Source organism: Gossypium hirsutum, chromosome D05, assembly GCF_007990345.1.
Source record: "Gossypium hirsutum isolate 1008001.06 chromosome D05, Gossypium_hirsutum_v2.1, whole genome shotgun sequence".
Classification (NCBI taxonomy): domain Eukaryota; kingdom Viridiplantae; phylum Streptophyta; class Magnoliopsida; order Malvales; family Malvaceae; genus Gossypium; species Gossypium hirsutum.
In genome coordinates, this window is record NC_053441.1 from 5,198,620 (window position 1) to 5,218,641 (window position 20,022).

Below are 20,022 nucleotides of genomic sequence, written 5' to 3' on the forward strand. Positions count from 1 at the left end.
AATAATAATTATAGGGTATAATTAAAGGTCCATTTCCATGTACTTTCCATTTTGCTCTTGTTTATCAGGCCTTGGCCAATACTCCACTTGGGACTTGAGTTCGCTATAGTTGGCAGGCAAGCAAGCGTATCCAGACTTTCAGTAATTAACGAACTTTGTTGTTATGGTCTCGCGGTAAACTATAGCTTTATTGATGACACGATGAACTATAAATTGCTTTGTCTTATGGAAATTGGATGTGGATTTGGGAAGAGAACTCACTCACTTCTAATTTATGTTCTCATCAAAATTTACATTTTCCGACTATCAAAATCGAACAACTTCTCTGGACAGAGAAAGCAATCAAGCCAAAAAGGTAAAGGAAAAAAGAAGAAGAAGAAGAAAAAAAGTGAAATTTCTCTCACCCTCTGCGAAGAGGGACCAAATTGAAAAAAAGAAAAGAAAAAGGAAAGCAAGTAAGCAACTAAGAGCTAAGCTCACTGGTTTGATTTTGGTCTGGGGTTGGTTGGCTGTCATGGTTGTCATGGTTTTCAGAGTTGTCTGTTACTGTTGGAAATTGTTGATCATCGTCGTCGTCGTCGTCGTCATCGCCACTCATCTCTCCTTTCACTTTCTCGCCACTTTCGTCTTTCTTTGATCCTTCCTTGTCATCATCAACCTTGCCATTTATATTACCACCGAAAGAGGAAGCTTTAGTGCAAACAATTACAGGGGTAGCCAAGAACGTGGGTTTCTCTTCACCGGCCATTATCACCAGAATCTTCTCCTCATAAACCTTCACCTGCTTGGTTGAGTCGCCCTCATTTTCACCACTTTCGACATCCCTTTCGACATCACCTCCTTCACTGTTGTTGTCCAAACGACCAGAAAGCCGCCAGTAGGAACAAGCTAAGATCAAGAGAGCAAAAGCAATGAGGCCCAGCATCGCTGCTAGGCCACCAAAGAGGTAAGGCACGGGAGAGTGCCATGGAGAGCGTGGATGCACCATTGCTGGTGGTGACATTGAGGGCATAGCTGCTGTTTCTACTGTGTTAACGCTGCTAATTGGTCTCATTTTTAGTGTTTCTTTATAGACCTCGATTTCTTCTTGTTAACAGAGAAGGTGGTAGTTTGGTTGAGGTAGAGGAAAAGAAGGTGAAGAGTGTGAACCTGAAAAGCAGAGAAGGTGAGGACTGTTATTTATAAGCAGAGAAAGTGAGGGAAATCTCAACCCCCCCCTCCAAAAAAAAACTCTCACTGCTTTTTGATTCGGTTAGGGTCACGGACTAGGCCCTGTATACGTAGTTTTTTCACTCTATTAACGATGGCCTGGTGCACTCTGATGTTGGCTCAGATCCTGGGCATCCCGGGAGTGACCCTAATGGACCATGGTGCGTTCTGATCGAGCTTGAAGGCTAGAAACATAGGACCCACGTTGCTGGTGTGGGTCCCCAAACTACCAATGGCAGCTCTGTGTCATGGGAGTATAAGCATATTAGGCAGTAGCATTTTCCTTCGGATAAATTTGTATTGGTTTTTATTTTTTATTTTGCCATTAAGATATAAAATAGTACACTAAGCTTAAAAAAGTTTTCCAAATATCTAACCTGATTTGAAATTTGGTGGATGCTGATTCTATTATTTCATTTCAAATCTTTAAAGAGAGCCCATTTTCGTCCTTTACACACACACACAAAAATAAAATAAAACTACATATATGCATAATATATATTCCCTTTTATAAAATGCAAATTTCAAATCCTTTAGTTTTAGTGCCCAAAAAATTCAGTGTTGGACCTAGATTCATGTTAATCCAAAAGGCATTGATGCTTGAAGTGCTAACTCAACATAAATAGACGTAAACGAGATCAAAGTGACATATCCCATGCTCATGTTTTAATTTGGAATCAAAAATTAATCGATTTGGATCTAATCCTATGATGTTGCTGCTGCTAGCTACTCGCTGACACAAATTTAATTTCCATATATTGATTGTGAAACATTATTCTTTAGCCCCAATATATAATTCTAGTATAGATCCCAGCAACATTTTGACTTAGTTGCTGATGACATGATAATAATAGGGAGATTGTGATTTGTATGTAATACACAATTTTTTCTCTTTTCTTGTGAGTGTGACCGAATAATAGTCCATTCCTTTTATCATTCCAATTTCTCTATAATTACATAATGACTTTTATATAAAAGAATTGTCCAATATCAACATAACCAAAATTATTAATTATGTTGAAATTTTAAATACAATATAAGATGTAACATGCTTTGTCCGTCGTACTAACATGCTTAAACATTATTGTTTCCACTATTTATAATAATATATGTATAAAAAATTGTTACCAAATTACACTTGGGAATTAATATTTTATATTCAAAATTAGCGTAAATTAATCAGCAATCTCTTAATTTAGTGGTAAAAATATTGGTACGAGAGTTTGAGTTCAATTTCTAATAATTTCATCCATACTCTCAATTATTAAAAAAATTAGTGTAAATTGAGTAGTAAATTATTAAAAATGCAACTTTCGTGCTAATATTGCAAATCCACTGATGTGCTAAAGACTTATTTAGCAATGAATTTGAAAACTTTTAAAATACTTTTGGATTTGACAAATTGAATTTCAACTAATTTATATAAAATATATAATTTTTATTACATAATAAATGAAATCCACAAGAGAAATAAACCATTTATATACTTTAAAAAGTTTTTTAAGAAAAAAACCCATTATGATTGAATATTAGTTGAATATATGGATGTCGTCATTGGAAGACAACATGTTGATATAGTGATAAGAATGGGGCCAGCCTACACAACTGATTAATTTTGGTTTAATAGAAGAAAAGGAGAGTTGTTTACTTTCAAAGCCGACGATGGCTAGAAAATAAAGAGTGGTGAAACAAGGCATTGTGCCAGTAATTATAAGAGGGAAGGGCACTCAAGTGTTTTATGTGTACTTGTGGGGGGTCCATACCATATCTTAGCGCACTGAGTTCAAATTGCTGAGATCAACCACAATCATTTAATTAATAAGCAAGATAATAGTGAAAGCATTAGCTTTGCGGGTAAAGTGGGTGGCAATGGCATCACAACAATGTCTTATGTGGCTTACCTATTCATGTCTCGCTTGGGAAAGGAAAATCATTCTTCCAAATGTGCCTTCATCTCTATCTACTATTTTCCATAATCCCATCCCCATATATTATGGTGAAAATGGTAAAGCTATAGGAAGTAGCAATAAGTCTCTAAGATCATACTGCAGTTAGGCTGCTACCTCTATAAAAAAAGATAAGATGCCTTTTTTAAATCATCTTAAGATAGGCCTACAGATCTATAATAAGTATTAATTGGTGATGATTGTTATTAAAACTGGGGCATATCAATCATGCCCTAAGGATGAAAAAGGTGTGGGATTGTGTATTTGTTTAGTGTCAAAAACTGCAGTGGTATATTTTATGGATACGTAGAAAACTCAGATGCAAAATTAGCTGTACTTCCCAACGACACAATTAATAGAGAGATTAGCTGGAAAGAAGCATATGATAAGGATTTTCTAAATAGAAAATTTTATATATTCATCACACAATATATATGTGAATCCTACAGTTTGCATATTGATTCACGGTTAAAAAAGAGTCAATGGCATGTGAACTGTTGAGTGCTTGCCTTTCAAAAGTCAAAGAAAAAAAAACATTTGCTGTGATGATATGATATGATGAATGAGGTTGGGTTTTGAACACCATTTAATGGGTATAAACCTTACAGATCACCACTGCCACGCCTGCAAGAATGGTTGACTCTGGTTGGACATTAAATGAAATGAAATTAGTTGAGTCACAGGAAATAGGTTAACCTGTGAAATTTGGTTGGACCAACAATTGCGTTTGCACGAGCCCCCTCACCTTCCCCCCCTCTCTTCTATTTCTCTATGCTAAACTCATCATTCTGACAATGATTTCGCATTGACTAACATTTTAGACACGTCAGAGTCATCACTAATCAATTATTCACAGATTACAGGTAAGATATTATTTTGATCAGTTACCTTCGCACTGCACCCATTGGCCTACATTTTTTTATTCAGGTATTCACTCACACCCTCTCTTCATTGGATTTCAGCTTCAGCTTCAACTTTGAAGGTAGTGGTAAATAATTGAGCAAAGAGATGGGGTCAGTGAACTGATGAAAGTAACCCAACATAAAAAATATGGTAATGGGATCTGCCTTCCGTACATCAGCTCTACTGTACAAGAATTCATATGACAAATGCAGTATTCCCTACTTTTCCGTTCCGTACCTTAGTAAGGCTGTGTTTATTACGTACCCTCCTAAGTTGAAACCTGGAAACTATTCATGCACACAACATTAAAACTATAATATATCAAACATACCGTTTAATATACGAAGCTAAATTCAAACATACCATCTAAGGCTCAAATAAACGGCAGAAATTTTCAAACACAATTAATTAATGGACGACATAGCTAATTAGCTAAACCTTGGGGGTTGGTGTGGTCTAATTAGCATTAATATTAAGTTTCCAAAAACTAAGCAAATGTAAATCTAGACAGGGTAATGTGTAATAAAAGTAGAAGGAATTGAAGCAGGTAGAGGAGGAGAGATCAGGTGGAAGATGAGTGGGATGGGGACCCATCGGACACCTTTGGGAAATAGTCGAGGACAAAGAGGAATAATTGGTGCACTATCAAATAGTTGAAGACCCCACCGAGCTGGACTGGCGTTCGACCACACCATCATCAAGCACTTTATGATTTTGCTTGCCACCCTCTCCGCCTGGGAGGTCCCATTGCTCTCGGACCTTGGCGCTTCGCACTTGGCCTCACCTCTCTTTCGTTGTTTGGATGAATTCATAGCTAATCATCCAATATATACCGTACAGTGAGGGAGCGAGGGGGTCACTGCGCACTTAAACCTATGGGTCCCTTAATTATCGTGAACGACTGTAGCTGCTTTATATACTTAAATTATTTTCCTTGCCCTTCACCCTCAAGGTATATATTTGCAAATCGCCTCTATCTTCACCTTAAGTTGCTTTACATGTACTCTTTGCTGAGTCATGATTGAGTCTATTACATGATCATGCTTTATTCACTTCATGATGTTAAGTTATTTTCAGTTTGCATCAATCATTTGTGTTATTAAAATTTATAAGTATGCGTATGAAAAATATCATCCTTTTCTAATACAAACAAAGCTTACATTAGCTTCTAAATGAAAAGAAAAAGAAAAAAGAAGAGATTTCACAAGGATTGAACCTTATGTAGTATATACTTGAACCCATGGACAAGTTGCCACTAAATGAGTAGTTTATGGATAACATAATCTTAGACAACATGACTACACTTTTAACTCACGTATAAGTTGCCATTAGATCAATAATTTATTGAAAAAAAAATAAACAATTTTAATTTTAAAAAAGTGATGATAATTCAACTTAACATACTTTGGAGTCCCACCGTTTGGTTAAGTAACTTGTTTGCAAAGTGGTGATATTTAGGGTAACAAGATCGAAAAATCGATGTATTCGGTTCAATTTGAAGTTGGTGTTATAATTCGAATCGCACAATTCAATTTAAGTTCATTTTTTCTACATTAAACCCATTTCATCTAGATCAAACCGAATTTTATGTTTAAAGCAATAGTTCTAATAGAATAATAAATTGACCATTTCAAACTCTATATAGACTAATTCATTTAACCCTGTAATTATTATCGTTATTATTATGAACAATAACAACTAGATATGATTATACTAGAAGATAAAGTTATGGAAATATTTCATAAAAAAGTTATAAAAGTGTAATTTCATATTAGAGTAAGTGAACCATAATTCTAATTTATTAGGAAAATAATTTGTTAAACATTATAATATTTTATTTATAAAAAAAATTACTTTTCACAATTAATCAATTATATGACTTATGTAATCATTTAGTTATAACTAATTTAAAAATGACACAAAAACATTAGGTATATTGATGATTTATATATTAACTTTCCTTTTAATAACTTTGAATGATTTATCAACTTAATAGCTTGACTTAAAATGATGTTTTAAAGTTTTATTGATGATTATTGTCGAAACCATTTTTATTTAAACAGGGTCGACTTTTATTTAAAAACGAAAATGGAGTCGCCACCAATCTATTTTTATGAGGTGTGATTGGGTCACCTGGAAAAGTAGTCGTTTTTAATAAACGATTTGATCTTATTAAAAATAACGATTTTAGTCCACGAAATTCAGAAAAATGGGTTCGGGAGTCGGTTACGTACGAGAAAGGATTAGCACCATCGTAACGCCCAAAATTGGTACCTAGTTGATTAATTAATGTCTTAATGTCGAATATTGAAAATTTGAAGAGATCAAAACAATTCCCCTTTTAAAATCCTTATTGAAATTTATTATTTTGAAAGCTAAATAAAATTTGGCCATCTTACTTTAATGAAGAAATCGAAACCTCGTAAGTTAGGGTACGATTCTTTGAAGTTCCGATGACAACTCACAAAGTTGTTTTTATTAAAAATCTCATCTTGAGATAACAAAACGTCGTGTCCAGTGAGTTAGAATATAATATTTTGAATTTTCGAGAATAAGTTTTTATTTGAAATTTGTATGATTTTATTGAAAAAGGGATACTCGGCTATTTTGAATTTAACAAGAAAATTGAAGCCCTCAAAAATCTTAAATATCGAGTCTTGTTTTATAAACTTTTGAATAAAATATAATGTGATTAAATGATAACATACGACGCAAAAGGATAATTTGTAAATGAATCATACACTAATGAATAACAAGTAATTAATAAACAAATATAAACATGCATGGCAACAATAATTTAATCATACATTATATAAATACCAATATCAATATTTTAAAATTAAATGAATTAATAATTAATTTTAAAATATATATTAAAGAAATCAATGGCAAAAGGAGAAATTATAATCAATAAATTATACGTTCAAAATTTTAAAATAAACAATATATATGAGTTAAAACAAATAATATATATGAATGTACAATTTAATACAAATAATATCTACAATTTGAAATGGATTGGATAATTTACAATAAATAATATATAATAAATTTGAAATAATAATACATATAAAATTTAAAAATTTTGATGATAATTCTAGAATAATCATACGTGATAAATCCAAAATAATAGTATATAATAAATTTAAAAATATTAATGACAAATTTGAAATAGATATACATGATAAATTTAAAATAATGTTAACAATAAATTTAAAATAATAATATTGATAAATTACAAATAATAAAACATGATAAATCTAAAATAATAATATACAATATACACTTAGATAATATTAATGATTAATTTAATAATAGTAAGTATAAACATTCAAATAATATAAGATTCAAAATTAAAAAAAAACATAATAATCAATACTTAAACAAATAAAACACAAGCAAATTAAATCAAACTAGTGAGGATTAAATTGAATTTAAAACAGAATTAAAAGGAAAAAATGAGAATAAAACCAAACTAAGGGCCAAAAAATGGAAAAAATAGATAGTATAAAAAAATAAATTGCAATTGATAATATAAGGAAAAAAAATTTAAAGCAAATAATCAAACAATTTAAAATGGATGATTTATAACACGAGTTTTTAAAAAATAAACAACATGTGTGACATAATATTAAAAACAAATAAAGTATATAATTAATGGAAAAAAATAAAAGAATGATAAGAATGGTTAAATGAATGAACAATATGTAAATAAGAAAGTTGATGGATAAATAAACAAATAAAAGTAAAAGAATAATTAATAATTAAACAATTAAATAGATAAATAAAAAAGGTTAAAAAAACGTTTAAGTCAGCTTTACTTCCACAATATGAAGATTCAACGAAATTCCTCCACCAAAATCCAACTCAAATGAAAGCAACTTAAAAAGAAACGAAGATGAACAAAAAACAAAATAAGAACAAACCACAGAAAATAAGAACGCAAGAGAATGAGAAATTTGAGTAAATGCTCTTAAGAATTATTATTGCTCCAAACTCCAGTGTTTTACAATGAAGGGAGACGCCTCTATTTATAGTTGAGCCTCCCCAAATCTAACGGTATAGATCAATTACATCAACGGCTAAGATTAAAGGGTACCTACAAATTAAATCTCTAATATTACAAAATCTTATCTTCTAAGATTGCATATCTTATCTAAGATTGCATATCCTTAAGGATTATGTTTCCATATGTGTCAAGCTTTTAGATGGATCTTCAACCTTTTCAAGTAATGGGTCATTCCTATCGGGCCAAATAATATAATTTTGAACTGGACTTGAACTTTGTTTTATTATTTTGAGTTTATTATTTTTTTGTTAGCCCGTACTAAATTGGCCTATTACAATTATGATATTAATTTATTTATTTCACTTTATAAATGTAAATGAATTTAGAGAACGTATAATAATTATTGTGAAAAAAAATTCAAGACTCGTAATATTAATTCTTTTTAAGCCCAAAACAATGTGATATATATATATATATTTTTTTACAAAACTTAAATTTAGTAAAAACTGCTGAACTGAATCGAAATTACCAGTTTCGAATATTTCAAATTTTATTTTAAATAATTTCAATTTCGATTTCAAAAAAAGATTCAATTTAATTTTTGTCCAAAAATTAAACCAAACTGAATACACCCTATGATATCCTGGATCTCATTCGCTTTAGCTTGTTTTTGTCCCCTTCTTTGAATGGTACAATAATGCGGTCATAAACATTTTGCTTTTCTTTTCTTTCCTGTACAAAAATCTGCCTTAGACCCCGCTTCAAGTCACACCCAAAATTTGGGTTGTTTATGTACATTTTCTTTTTTCTTCATCAAGTTTATCTCAAAGTGGTATTCATGTTGTAATAAACGTCGATAATAGTAGTAGAACGATCGCAAAGTAATAAGAAAAATAATAAATAAGAACATACAGATTTCATATAAAAACCCTTTTGAAGAAAAATTATAATTCACTAATATTAAAAAACGAATGATACAAAAATAGTTTTGACTACATCTATTTAGGGTTGAAAATCCTATTCTAATCAAAATCAAATAAAAGATGAGTTTCTCTCCCACAAATCCTCTCATTTTACTACTGTATTTATTTCTTCAACAAATAACAGAATTCAAATCACATCATCTCTAACAATACAAACATCTAAAACCGCCATCAATTTAACCATATTCTCACCCTAATTTTTTTATTGTGGAATAAATATATAATACATGTTCCAACAAAACACTTGTAATGATTAGTCTTCTATTTAATCATATCATTACATAAAAAAAAATGCTCTCCCTATCTACACTTGTCTGCAACTATTTTGATGCTGTGTTTTTTTTTAAGCACTTAATCAGTAGTTATTCGTTTCTTTTCGCCCTAAGCCACTTGAGCATGAAAAAATGCGCCCTAGCTTTTTCTTATTCTTGATTGAATTTGATGGTGTCACCTTTCTTTTGGACAACTTTGTAATATAATCAGATTCCACTTTTGTACTTAATCCCTTTCTCCCTTTATTAACCATAATCTTTGTTATCTTTAAAATAATAGTATTCCCAATCGTAATTAGTGGCTAGCTGTACCACCATTTTTAAAAGGTCAATGCCAATGTACCACCAAAATACTACTGTATATATACATCATGTTATACATCACATGATAAGCATGGATTTACTCCTAACACTATACACACTTATATAAAGACTGTAATATATATATCATATTAAAGATCACATGAATAAGCATGGAATTACTCCTAACACTATATACACATATACACAGACTGTATCCAGATCATTTGTTTACAGGTGATATATGTCGCCATTGATGCACAAAAAATCTGCAGATTTTGGTGCAAAAAAGTTGCAGAATCATGATTATTTGTGAAAGATGCGTTGCTATCCCATTGAGATAATCAGTTTTAGGTAACCAAATTCAAGCTACTATTATAGATTGGTAGCTTACCGAATTCAGTTAATCAGTACATTATTTTTCCTTGTACATCGTATATAACTAAGCATCTTGGCTATTGTTCAAATTCTTTTTCCCTTTGCCACAAAATATAGGGCAGCTAAGAGTGATAAGCTGAATATATTAGTTCCCAATGTAGAAATTCATATCATCATCATCAACTGCTTTCTAAGGTTCTGATGCTTAAACTAATCACATCCCATTTTGGTGTCTTAAAGTAATTAGCAAGATAAGAAATGCTGGTAAGATGGTACTAATGAAGTACTCATTAAAACAAAGAGGGGGGGGGGAGGGAACAGTATTATATCATATCTCATTATATCTTAGGAATTTTCTTTTATGACGTTAAATATATTTTATTAAATTAGACAATGGTTAAAGTAGTGGATAGGGCACTTTGTACTGGGCCATATGCATTAATTCATCACTTTCAATCAAAGGTTAGCGTCCAAACTAATCTATTAAACTTAAGACTTTTGGCTTGGTGTTGGAATCTTTTGTCACAACACAATATGGAGGAAAAATGAATAAATTAAAAGGGTCGAACATGGGTTGCCTTTCGCTGCCTGCAGCCTACCCACTTGAATGGGATCTATGGCGTAGTTTCGCCAAGCTCCCACATATATTTGTAATATCCCTTTCTTTTATGCATATTTGGGGTGTGCCCTCTAGTTTTTTTATTTTATAAGTCAAAACATGATTTTTGATAGGTTAATTGCCAATACTGTAACCAAATAGAAAAGGAAGCTATATGCAGAGATGTATGTGTTGCTTTCATGGCAGGTTCATGTGATGTTAAAAAGATTTGACTTTATGGCATGGAGATCGAATCTCTTGGAAGGGAAATGACGTAGGAATTGTGCATTCTTCACCTCTTAGCATATTTCTTTATTCTTTTGTCACACAGATTTCTTAAATTTAGTTTTTGTTTGACATGTGTATAGGCATGAAGCACTGGATGCTTTACTCATCACCTGTTGCTGCTTAGTCTCTATAACAATATGCTTTTATCTCGTTTTCTCTATTTATTTCTGACAATATATATAATGGTAGGCCACTTCAAGTTTATGTTTATTGTTTCGACACGTCTTCCATGCATCCAACACACAACCTGGAACCTTATAACTACAGTATTCTTAGTGATGCAGCTTGCCATTGCCTTGAGGCCCATTTCTTGGTCTAAAAAACAACTGCAATAGCCGAAGCCCATTATCGAAGCCATTTTGGATCCCTAACGTAGCCCAAAATTTAGACCCAAATTTATCACTAAAAAACTGGTTCATCAAGGCGTACTTTAGGGTCCCCCCAGTCATACCCAAACCTAACCCTGAAAATGCTTTTTAATTTTAAGCTGAAAAAAATGAGCCACATATACTACCCTACCTGCCGTTACGGTACACGCCATGTGTACTTCCCCTGTCGTGCGTGCCTGAGTTTTGTCAGACTATTTACTTTCTTCTGCTCTAGTAAGTTCATATTCTTTCTTTCGTATTTGTTACGGGTAGATTCTTCAACTACATATTCGAATTCAATCATTCATAAAACTTGCCTTGTTTCTGTTGGGGGCGAGTCTTTATATGTTGCTTTCAGGTGCGAAAAGATTTGTTTATATCTCCGCTGCTGATTTTGGCTTGGCAGGCTATTTACTTAAAAGGATACCTTTCTGTTTGCTTTATCTGTTTTGTATATCGTTATTGTCTGATTTTAATGTTTGATTCTTAGCATTCTGCTCGAAAAGTGGTAGATTAGCATATACATTGGAAACATTTATTTTGACAAGTAATGGAACATATGGCTCAAGAAGTCTTGTGGTTCACTAGCTGATTAGTATTCTCTTTTTCTTGTCCTGTTTGGCGCAGAGAGCTGCTCACCAAATTTCCATTCGGAGATGGGTTTTGTGATTCACTTGCTGTAATTTGTGCAAATATTCTGCACTTAACTTCCACATTGCTTCTTATTTCCTTATTACTAATGGTAAGCTTGCTAAGTAATAGCATGAAACTATCACCATCTAGTAGTTATGGTTCTTTACATCACTTAAAGATTTTGCGTTTCTTATTGCAGGAGATTTTGAGGCATGGCTTCATTCATGGAACGCGCACTGTTGGAAGCATGATGTTACCTCCAGGCGTTATTTGTTCACCACTGGAATGGTAAATCCATGTGGTTTTAAATTTCTTTTTCTTCTGCATGTAATCTTCACTTGATCTGTTCCCTCACCTAAACCAGCAAAAAGGTTGGGTCCAATGATGCATCCCAGTTTATGGGGAGTTGGTGAGAATAGTCGGCATTTGATGCGTGATGAAATATGCCTAGATGTAATGGTTCGTGGAAAATTTTCTCACAAGTCATCGACTAAGATCACTTGTATCTCTGCAGGTTCTTCAACATGCAAAACCATTGAACCAGCTACCACTAGTTGGACCCTTGATCTCTCCTCCCGTTAATGCATATTGCTGTTGCCAAGGTTGCAGTGAGAGCAGCAACTTAAGTTTTCCCCCCAGGCATCGTAGCTGTCAATGGAATACAACAATTTAGCCCGCAAAGGTCAAGATAGATCAGTTGAACTTTGAGTTTTGCGCTGTTTCCTATTGTTTCCATCATGGCAAATATTGCTCGAGACACTCTTTCAGTTTTTGGAAAGTTACAGGCTTTGAAATAAACGAGTCCATGCCATTTGCAGAACATTCATCAGCACTCTCTGACAATGCATTTGCTGTCATCTGCATTTATGCGTAACATATTTTTGTCAGCGTGTGCATAACATGAAGACTATCTGCTGGGATAATATGAGCTTAAGCTTGATTATTAAGAGGCAGTTAAAGTGATGAACTCACTGCAATTATGGGGATACGCTTTGGAGGTGTACAATCTGGTTGTAATGAATCAGAAGATGGTGAAGGCTTCTCTATCCCAGCTTTTGCTGCTTCATCCCAATTACCAGTTTCCTCAAAGGAACGAATCAATCTCGTTGTTTGAAGGCCATCCATGACCGGCATGCACACATCCTGCAAGATTAAATTTGTAAGTGGTTGCTAATAAACTCCAAGTCTTTCAGAACTCGAATGCAGACGTAAAACTTGAGCAGATTTAAACCCTGTAGAAAGCAACTCTTATATGCAGTAGGGAAGGAAAGAGAGGAAGGAATTACCATCAAGACAAGATCATAACTATGGTACTGAATTGCACGGACAGCTTCTACACCATTGCTCACAACATCTATTGTGTGGCCTAACTGCTTCATCATTGACCGCGTCACCATTACATTAATTTTATTATCTTCCACCAGGAGGATCTTTGGCTTTGAGATAGAATTTGATGCTTCTCGGCTGCTGTTTAATGTGGACTGAAAACCGCTGTCAGATCTCCCCTGCCTCTCCGCTGGTAGCTGGGGCTCAGTTATCTTCTCTTTCACATCCACCTCTCTGCTTGTCTCTGAGCAACTTGACACATCTCTGGTAGAAACTTTGTTCTCAGCATTTACAACATTGTGATGATGCTCGTCTCTGCAAATTGCACTTTCATTATCGTGGTCTGGGCTGTGACTAAATGAACTTTCAGGCTCAGGTGATATCTCTAAAGCTTCAGCAACAGAACAAGCATCCTCAAATAAATCCATCTCCTTTGTTTGACCATTACTCGTGGGAAATGAATAACAATTCTCTGAGAACCCATTAATTTTATGCGAATTTACATAGCCAATATTATGTGCTAATAAATTTTGGGTTCTGCTAGATCCATTAGAAGCAAATAGGGAACCCAAAGTACGTGGCTGGAATTGGAAAAAGCCAGCCGTTGCATCATCATCCGTAGCACCATGATCATCCATATCTGAGAGGTTGTCATCCGCGTCATCAGAATGATCACATGATAGAGAAACCTTATAAGGTAAGATAAACGTAAATGTAGAACCGCAATGCACTTGGCTAGACACAGTAAGACGGCCGCCCATTAACTCAACCTGTAGCGAAGGCAAGGAATGTTAGGACTTAGTTTTGTACCAGCAAGAGTATCAATCGAATCTCTGCAAAAATCAACAACTTAAATCTTTCAAGTAAAATGAAAATATGCTTAAAATATATAGATTTACAAACTTCCCAACTTTTCAATGATCTGGAATTTAGCATTGTTGAGAGTAATGAGCTGTAAGTAAACACTGCAGATATTTTGGCACGTGAAGAGCAACAGTGTCTTAAAAAGGAACTAGAAGATGTTGAAAACTTGGAAAGAATCTATTTTTATTCTAATATCAAATTATATGCTTTTCTTAACTGCAAAACTAGGATAGTTAGTTAAACTAGACCTACTGAGATTTATATCATAATTATCTGATCTGCTAAACTGTTTCTTTAAGCAGAAGCAAGAAGAGGGAAGGCAAATTGTATCAATTGTGGCGGGGGAAAACATTATTGTTGATGGAAGGAAGAATTCACCAGCTGTTTACATATTGCGAGGCCAAGTCCTGTCCCACCGTACTTACGGGCATGATCGGCACTGACTTGCATGTACTTCTTAAAAAGTGTGGGTAAAGCATTTTCTGTCACAGCACAGGAGATATCAAGTTCTAACAAAACCTCTGATTTCTTGTGATAATGCAAATGATTAAAGAAAAGCATATTCATGTACCAGGTATGCCAATTCCAGTGTCATATACATCACAGCGAATCCAAACTGTTGTTTCAGGTAATTCTGCTTGCTCCTCGGTTACATCTATTGTTCCATTCGTTACTGGCGTACCACGTTCACTTTGTGAACGGTCTTGGCAAGAACCTTCGTGTTTCTTACCATGAAATCCTCTCTGGTCACTGCTAGTTTGAGACGTTGATGTACATGTCTCTTCTTTTGGTACATTAGTTGTGGATTGATTAGCAGTTGATCCAGCAGACCCATTCTGAGATCCTTCTTTTGCAAAAGGCGGCTCTGGGACTACATAAAGTTTTACTCCTACCTTTCCTTCATGTGTAAACTTGATAGCATTGCTGAAGAGAAAGAAAGGTTGTTCACATAACATGCAAGAAATGAAAGTAATGAATACTAATCATTCAGGAAGATTTTCTCAGCATAGTTGTCAGAACCATTCATTTCCTAATGACAAAAAAAACTAAGTTCATAGTTGCTGAAACGCATGACATTTAATTCTCTAAACAATCAGTTACACGCAATGTTTTCATGATAATCTATAGGAAAGTTGAAACATGTGTTTTGATAGTTCAATACCTGATCAAGTTGGTGAGAATTTGTCGAATTCTTAGCACATCTCCTATGACCTGAAATCAATGCATAAAGCTCCACAAAATGGGGGAGGATGAAAAAAGGAATTTAATTTTTTTAAATAAAATACTCGAAGGAAATGTGTCACAAGACTCTTACCTCAATAGGAACATCATCTGCTACATTTCCTTCCAACGTAAGAATCTTCCGCAATGATGCCGCAGCTGTCTGGAGAACATGCTTTACAACCTCTCTCGGTCGGAATTTTGTAGCCTCCAACTTCATGACACCTAACGAAACAGAGAAAAGAAGATGCATTTAGAAATTCTGATATATGAGAAATAAAATTCCATGATGGAGGGCATCGAATATTGAGATAAAAAAAAAAGTATGATGTGATTGTGAATCAGAAATACAACTTTCTAAACATGAACCGCAAATATCACACTTTAAGACCAGATCTCTCACACTTGTTGCTATATATAGTACTACACTGTTCAACTTGTGATTCATATGTGATGAGCAAAATAATGAGATTTAAGAAATTAATATACACAATTGAATATTTAAAAATAACACGAGAATGAGATTTTCATGCAATTTTGGAGTAAAATCCAAACCTGATTCAACCTTGGAAAGATCAAGGATGTCATTTATAAGTTGAAGGACCAAATCTCCTGAAGATATCATAACATCTAACAATTGTCTTTGCTCTCGGTCAAGTTTCGTTGTGGCCAAGATCTCTGCCATGCTAACAACCCCAGATAGAGGAGATCTTATCTCATGGGACATGGTTGCCAGCATCTGTTTTGCACGCATTGTCTCCTCTAGAGAAAGTGTAAAAAGAAGGCAAAGCAGAGTTAAAGGTATAGCAAAAGAGTAATTCACAAATATTCAGTTGTCACTTAGTTGATGAACCTGTTATGTGTATGGTTCTGTTGAGTTCTGTTTCCTTTGCCTTTTGTACCGCAATCTCCTCTCGTATCTTTATCATCCTTTCCCTTTTCCGTACCTATACAATCAGAAACATAAATCCGCATTTTTCTCCATTTCAATTAATAGCTTAAACAACCAATATGAACAAACAGAATGTACCTGATCTGTTATATCGATGCCCATGTAATTTATACCAATAGTCTCCCCTGCCTTGCTAAAAACAGGTTCCACATATATCAAGAACGTCTTCGACCCAAATAGTTCTGTCTCAAATGTGATTTCTCTTTTTGCAGGCAATCCTTTATCCATCACTTCTTTTTTAAAATCCTGAGACTCCTTAACACCAGATCCAGTAAATATTTCCACATCTCTTTTTCCTAAAATGTCCTGAAATGAGAACACGTAATAGTTCTTATGCCACTCACTGTAAATAAAAGGGACTGCAGAAGGTGAGGAAGTTACAATCAAAAACTATATTACGACAACAATCGTGCTCACAACCAATACTTCAACAAAAGATTATCAAACCTTGAATAAGAACTTCTGGTGCAATAAATTACCTCCTCTTGTAAACTTGGAAAATGGTTATAAATAAAGCGATACCGCAGCTCTTTATCCTGGTTGATCAAACAACAAGTTTCATTAGTTGAAAGATTATACTATGTCTCCTCATGCTTCAGCTAATTTTGGAAACTTTAATTGATGATATCTGATCTACTGAAAAGATGAACTATTTAACAGCTTTTAAATTGACATTACTCAAAAGCTTAACGCAACGAATTATGTGTATGGAATAAAGTTTAATTGTGAGGCAGCTTCTTATTTCACTACATTTTTCTTGATTACCTGATGCCCAAACACAACGGGTGCAGTTTGAAGTACAAAATGTAAGAAATTATCTGCTCTTTTAAGAACTTGGGACAACTCTTCTACTGGTGAAGACTGTTTTTCCAGATTTTTTATGCTTTCCTGCAACTTTTCCATGAGTTGCTGCTCTCTCTGCATGCTTGCTTCCAACATTTTCTCCAAGTGCGCGGCTCGCTGTTTCCAGTATATGACAGTATCATACTCGGCATCAATTTCAACTCTTTTACTTGGAACCATAATATTATATTTCCTCCGAGGAACTTCTTGCCATATATCATAAATGCCATCCAGTATGGAAATCGGGCGTTTATCTCCTCCATACCTTTCCTCGAAACGATGTTCCTCCAATATCTCTAATTTCTTGAGCTCAGATTCCTGTCTTTGTCTGCTTAAATTGTCAAGTTCTTCTCTAAGAAGACGAACAGCATTCGCTTGCTTATATTCCCAGTGTTTTACAAGGTATGCTAACTGAGACGAGCCCTTGTCTGTATAATTAGTTAGCTCTATAAGATGTTGGAAATCAACTATGGTTGGCTCCCCCACAATTGTTACCTCTTCCAACATATCTTGGTCACCTCTTGGGTTTTCTACATTAAACTGCTTCCCAGCTTCATGTTCAATATCTTCAGGCCACATTGAAGAAAGGACTTCGACGTCCATGTCTTCAATTGGATCGGTCTCCATCTTACAAACCATGGAAATCAGTTAATTACAACCTGTTTGAACTGTTGAGAACATAAATTAACATCAATAGATCACCAATCTATGCTTCTCGTATGTCTCTATAAATCATCTTTTAATCAGAGCAGATCCTGCAACATAAAGTATCCAGCTTGAGCCTTCAACATAAAGTCAATAAACCATTGATTCTAAGATTTGTCCAGCTTTACTACTTCATTTCAAGTCAAATTTTATTTGAAAGCGAATTAAATGACAAAGATGTGTGGCTTTCGGAACAGAAAATTGCAGAAAACCATGGCAACCAGAGAAAGAAAATAATAGATATGTTGACTGAGGTGGAAAAACAGCGATTGGAGACGAAATAAACGGTAGAAACCTCTTTATTCGACGGAAATATAAATTCCAAAAGTTGATAGAATTTTATATATTAAAAAGATGAAAAGAAAAGCTTTGAAAGTTTCAAGGGAAAGGAATCAGAGATTCAAAGTCATGTTGGGGAGCAGAAGCTAAATTTCGCTAAACATTTTGATCATTGATCGTTAGCAACAGCTCACATTCTAAACCAGAAGTAAAAGGAAAGTCATCGGAATTCAAGATAATGAACCTGAAAAAAGAGCAAGATTCATTAAACAGAACAACCGAGGATAAGTTTATCCAATAGATACGAGTGAACAAACACACTACGTGTTTTCCTTTTCCTTTTTCTTAAATAAAAGCGAATTAGGCGATCAATTAAGATTAAGCAAACACAAACAAACCGCATTAGTTAGCTAACCTTTGAGATTGAATCACATCCAGTCCTGAAAATAACAAAGCCTTGACGGAGAAGAAGAACAAGCAAAAGGTTGACGGCAAATCCAAAACTCAAAATATTTTTAACTGTAGATCTGAGGAACACCTTTTCTGTCCAGATATTCAGTCAACAGCCTTCAAATGCTAATGAATAACTCTTTTTTAATGCAAAAAAAGAAGAAGAAAAAACGAAAGGGAAGAAGAAAGGCTGAAGCGGGCAAGTTATAAGAGGAGAGAGAGAGAGGAGAGCATGTGACTGAAAAGAGAAACAAAAATGTAGGAGAAAAGAAGCCGAGTGCGATCAGAGGTCAAAAACAATAGATAATTCTCTGAATCTTGCCGCCTCCTTTTTTCCTTAGTATTTTATATGTATGAAGTGTACTTTTGTGGGAGTTGTCTGCTTCTCACCGTGGGGAGGGGAAAAGGGAGAGGATTATTTTTTAAATTTGGGTGCCTTCGCTGTACGTATTATAACAATTGATATATGTTATCAGAAGCAAATGATGAATGTATTATTATGATTTTATAATGTGTTTCTTCTATATCCAGTATCTTCTCTATCTCAAGTTCAATTAATTTATTTTAAAATTAAATTGCTTTTACTTTTTTATTTTTTTTATTTTCTTCTATCTTTAAAAACACCATCCACTCTTTCTTATACAAGAAATTTGAAAGAATTTATTTTAATATGTTTATTTCTTTAAAAATTAAATTAAGTGGCATTGTTTTATTAGTGTCTAAAAACTAAAGATGTTAGAATTATCGTAATATAATTTTTTTTATTAATGATAAATATATAAATAAATTAACTTTATATATTTAAGGTAAATTATTATTGATATATATCATTATATATAACTATGTTATTATAATATATAATACGTGTTATACCACCTTTGCAAATCACCCTATTAAGCACACTTTTACCATCGACTACCTTCATCAAAATGAGATTAATTGGCACCCTGCATCTAGGGGCCCTTCCATATAATATGCTTACAATGGCATCTCATGTCTCTCGTATAAAAGCTCTCTAGTTCAATAAATAGGCCTATGTTACAATTTTCACACTCTACTCTACAAGCAATCTTTCTCGCCTTTTCTCCTCCTTTACTACTTCTCTTTGACATCTGTTCGCCTTTTGCACCTTACCAACTTTTTTCCTTATTGATTCTTTGTATCAACAAGTTATTATAGTAATTAATAAACACTTTAATCTAACTTTAAGGGATACTAAATTAGACAAGCCTCATTTAATATTGCCTAAAAAGATAAAGAAATATCAATTTACAAATCAAGTAAAATTTAAAATAAGCAAAAATACATTGATATATATATTTTTCATAGAAATGAATTTTTTTAAAAATCAATAAAAACACTATGAGAGGTTAGAACTGTAACACCCCTAACCCGAATCCGTCGCCGGAACAGTTACGGAGCATTACCGAAATTTACAAATTAATTTTCAGACATTTCATTTCATCTAGCATTCATATTTGAAACCAACCAAAAT

At 33.7% G+C, this 20,022-nt stretch overlaps 2 protein-coding genes and 1 long non-coding RNA gene across 11 annotated transcripts; 1 reads left to right on the plus strand and 2 right to left on the minus strand.

The window, feature by feature from the left end:
• Positions 1 to 243: 243 nt before the first annotated feature.
• On the minus strand, positions 244 to 1,555 carry LOC107906793 (protein GLUTAMINE DUMPER 1). Its single transcript, XM_016833904.2, has one exon. It carries the CDS (start codon positions 1,052 to 1,054, stop codon positions 464 to 466), a length of 591 nt encoding a protein of 196 aa, XP_016689393.1. The 5' UTR covers positions 1,055 to 1,555; the 3' UTR covers positions 244 to 463.
• Positions 1,556 to 11,343: 9,788 nt separating this feature from the next.
• On the plus strand, positions 11,344 to 15,660 carry LOC107902803 (uncharacterized). 9 transcript variants are annotated; one of them, XR_005913738.1, is made up of 8 exons: positions 11,483 to 11,612; positions 11,882 to 11,996; positions 12,087 to 12,175; positions 12,402 to 13,480; positions 13,584 to 13,910; positions 14,380 to 14,543; positions 14,652 to 14,705; positions 14,877 to 15,081. It is a non-coding gene; the product is annotated as an uncharacterized lncRNA (long non-coding RNA). The 9 variants fall into 9 exon arrangements; XR_005913737.1 differs by having other exon boundaries at positions 11,344 to 11,488; positions 12,402 to 13,910; positions 14,380 to 14,547; XR_005913735.1 differs by having other exon boundaries at positions 11,345 to 11,488; positions 12,402 to 13,910.
• Positions 11,778 to 18,899, minus strand: LOC107906792 (histidine kinase 5). Its single transcript, XM_016833903.2, has 13 exons — positions 18,493 to 18,899; positions 17,016 to 17,848; positions 16,730 to 16,786; positions 16,329 to 16,556; positions 16,152 to 16,245; positions 15,854 to 16,060; positions 15,393 to 15,523; positions 15,240 to 15,289; positions 14,649 to 15,001; positions 14,456 to 14,559; positions 13,174 to 13,983; positions 12,860 to 13,030; positions 11,778 to 12,745 (listed from the first exon to the last, which is right to left on the minus strand). Exons 2-13 carry the CDS (start codon positions 17,730 to 17,732, stop codon positions 12,623 to 12,625), a joined length of 3,045 nt encoding a protein of 1,014 aa, XP_016689392.2. The 5' UTR covers positions 17,733 to 17,848; positions 18,493 to 18,899; the 3' UTR covers positions 11,778 to 12,622.
• Positions 18,900 to 20,022: the final 1,123 nt, after the last annotated feature.

What these genes read in the sequence shown, in the direction of transcription:
- LOC107906793 (XM_016833904.2), bottom strand. Translation starts at nt 1,054, where the DNA reads ATGAGACCAATTAGCAGCGTTAACACAGTAGAAACAGCAGCTATGCCC.
- LOC107906792 (XM_016833903.2), bottom strand. Translation starts at nt 17,732, where the DNA reads ATGGTTTGTAAGATGGAGACCGATCCAATTGAAGACATGGACGTCGAA. An exon ending in CAGATGATGTTCCTATTGAG is followed by an intron (nt 15,290 to 15,392) that starts GTAAGAGTCTTG and finishes CATTGATTTCAG; the next exon opens with GTCATAGGAGATGTGCTAAG. An exon ending in CACTGGAATTGGCATACCTG is followed by an intron (nt 14,560 to 14,648) that starts GTACATGAATAT and finishes GTGCTGTGACAG; the next exon opens with AAAATGCTTTACCCACACTT.